This window comes from Manihot esculenta, chromosome 11 (genome assembly GCF_001659605.2).
Source record: "Manihot esculenta cultivar AM560-2 chromosome 11, M.esculenta_v8, whole genome shotgun sequence".
Classification (NCBI taxonomy): domain Eukaryota; kingdom Viridiplantae; phylum Streptophyta; class Magnoliopsida; order Malpighiales; family Euphorbiaceae; genus Manihot; species Manihot esculenta.
In genome coordinates this window covers 18,432,307-18,435,014 of record NC_035171.2, presented here as the reverse complement: position 1 = coordinate 18,435,014, position 2,708 = coordinate 18,432,307, and the positions used below count along the sequence as shown (strand labels likewise).

Below are 2,708 nucleotides of genomic sequence, written 5' to 3'. Positions count from 1 at the left end.
AAAGAGAATTGGTATGACGCAAATTCCAGATCGATCAGCCAACAATTCTCTAAGGAATGGGATTTTTTTTTTTAGATCCAAAAGATTCAATAACCATGATTTTTTCAAAAAAAAAAAAAAAAAAAAAAAAAAAAGAAGAAAAAAACAAAAACTTCATTTTTGAATTGGCTTCTCAACTTAATCCTTCAAAACCACAATCACAGAAAATACAAGTTTATCAATAAAAACCAATGGAACCCATATGCACAAACACCTTGATTATACTTAATCCATCACACATATAAAGCATTATTATTACAGAGGACAATGGAAGTTCTTGCTCCTCTACATCAATGGAGCTCAATCATATTCATCCCAGAAACTAGTTACAGAAGATCTTATCATGGCGAGAATCTATGAACAAGAACAGATTAATTAAGCCTTCCCTTCAATTCTTGCATGTGTTAATCCCACACACGCATCCACAAAATCCTCATCTATAAAATCTGTAGAGAAGATCTGCAATTTATCTGCACATCCTTTAGAGAAGCACTGTGTTATAAACATCCTTGCATATCCATGGATTCTTCCTGTAACTGGTTTAACACAGACTATTGGATTATCTGGCTGTGGAGTCACTGTGTTTTCTACCCTGTAAAAAATTTTCCTCGATGAAGCTGGCTGTTGCTCGCTCAAATGCTTGATGTTGCTCTCAAACTTCGTTGATGGCAAATCTGTATCAATCCAGTTATCTTTCAGATACCCAGCACTCCACAACGGGTCACCATGTTTCGGCTGCGGAGATTTTCTTGGCTTCCATATACAGATTATTCTCTTGGGCAACAACTCTGCAATTGTCTTGCTAAAAACATGATCATCCTGATGAATCAGATATTCTCCAAACTGTTCCTCCAAGTACTTGTCAAAATCTGCAGGATCTTCATGTCCAAACTCTGTCCTGATTTCAAGAATTATAATCTCTGATTGAGTCTCTGACAAGAACTTCTTAACATCATTAATGACAACATCGACACTGTAAGTTTTCAAGATTCCATGGCAGACCCGGCGATCCTCCTGAACACGAATATCAAGAACTCTGGTGCCTGTGCAAAGCTGTTGATAGATAGACAACTTTTGGCATTGAGCAAAAGGACGAGAAATCATTGGGATGCCAATCTTGTTAGTAGCAGAATCATGAGTTCCAGGCCACACAATTTTGTTTATATGAACTTTGTCAGGATTGAGACCACCCATCCAATTCTTTCTGTCTGCAGGACGGTAATCAGAACCAGGGTATGTCTCGCCAGAATTCTCATGCAAATCATAGAGAGCTTTCTTCTCAGTTGAGATGGCTTTACGCCTGGCTATCTGTTTGGAGACCTGAGAACCCATTTTCCTCCTGAATCAAGCACGCAAGAAAATGGAGGAAAAGTTCTTCCCCGGCCTGCAGCTAGGGGAGGCTACACACAGAAAATGATTTGCTTTATGGGTGTTAATAAACAACATTTCGATGTAAATTTGGGTGATTTACTGTACGGTTAGAGTTCCTGGGTTGTAAGATTTAAGATTTATTTATTTATTTATTTATTATTTTTTTTTTATCGTGAATAAGCATCTTCAATGTTTTAATGGTGCAAAGGATATGCAAATGTTGTCTCTGTTTTGGTGGGAGACTGGCCTTAATTATTGGTGGCAAGTTATTATCACGATCATTTCTTCGGTTGGTCCAGCTGTATGGCTGTCCCAATTTGTCTATGAGTTTGTCGGTACATTACCTGCTTCTTACAAAATGGAAACAAATCTTTTACTAAATCCACCAGCATAATTAGATGTTAGGGAAAAAAATTTGTGGCTTGTGAGTTTAATTTTAATTAAAATAATATTTGATAATATTAGATTATTAATTAGTAAATTTTTAATATTCTAAAGAAAATATAAACGTAAAAATTATATATCACAAATCATAAATTTTAAAGAGAAAAAAATGAAATTATAAAATATTTTTTAAAAAAATTAATTAATAATTATATTTATTTATCATATTAATATTTTTAAAAATTATTATTATTTATTAATAGTGTACTATCATAAAATATTATTTGAACATAAGTTGAATTATAAATCTTATAATAAAAATATGTGAGATTACATAATTTTTTATTATTATTAAGCCTAAGTGAGTTGCCACATGGGTATTTGAAAATGATTATTAAACCCATAATTAAAGATAATGCTTTAAGTCTCAATCAATCATGGACTTTAATAATGATTATTAAAAAAGAAAGAAAGAAAAAAAGGTGAAGTGGCCATTTTGGAAATTAAAAGCTTTTATTAAGGTCGTTGTCTTCCCGATCAATAGATTAAAAGAGATATTTTTGGCTTGTGATGTCATGTAAAAATCCTATTGGATAAGGAAGAGAGCTCGTTAAAGAGAGAAGAAAAGAAAAGAGAAAATGAAGAAGTCATTTTCATATTTCAACTGGTCTAATAAATAATATAAAATAAAATAAAATATTTATAATTACTCCAAAATTTCCGCCATTCTAAGCATATTTTGATCCGTCATTGTTATTTTCCTTCACTCCTGGCTTTGGATCAAGTAATCAGATCTTAATTACAAACATAAAATTTAAAATAATTTAATGAAAATTTTATCTTATAAATAATTTATTATCAAAAGAAAAAATAACTGCATAAATAATTTACCACAAATCTATTTCTCAGTAACA

The 2,708-nt window shown here is 31.9% G+C and overlaps 1 protein-coding gene across 1 annotated transcript; it reads right to left on the bottom strand.

Moving 5' to 3' along the window:
• Positions 1-242: 242 nt before the first annotated feature.
• Positions 243-1,500, bottom strand: LOC110607520 (PI-PLC X-box domain-containing protein DDB_G0293730). The gene has a single exon (XM_021746646.2). It carries the CDS (start codon positions 1,369-1,371, stop codon positions 415-417), a length of 957 nt encoding a protein of 318 aa, XP_021602338.1. The 5' UTR covers positions 1,372-1,500; the 3' UTR covers positions 243-414.
• Positions 1,501-2,708: the final 1,208 nt, after the last annotated feature.

Coding starts and splice junctions, on each gene's coding strand:
- LOC110607520 (XM_021746646.2), bottom strand. CDS start 1,371: ATGGGTTCTCAGGTCTCCAAACAGATAGCCAGGCGTAAAGCCATCTCA.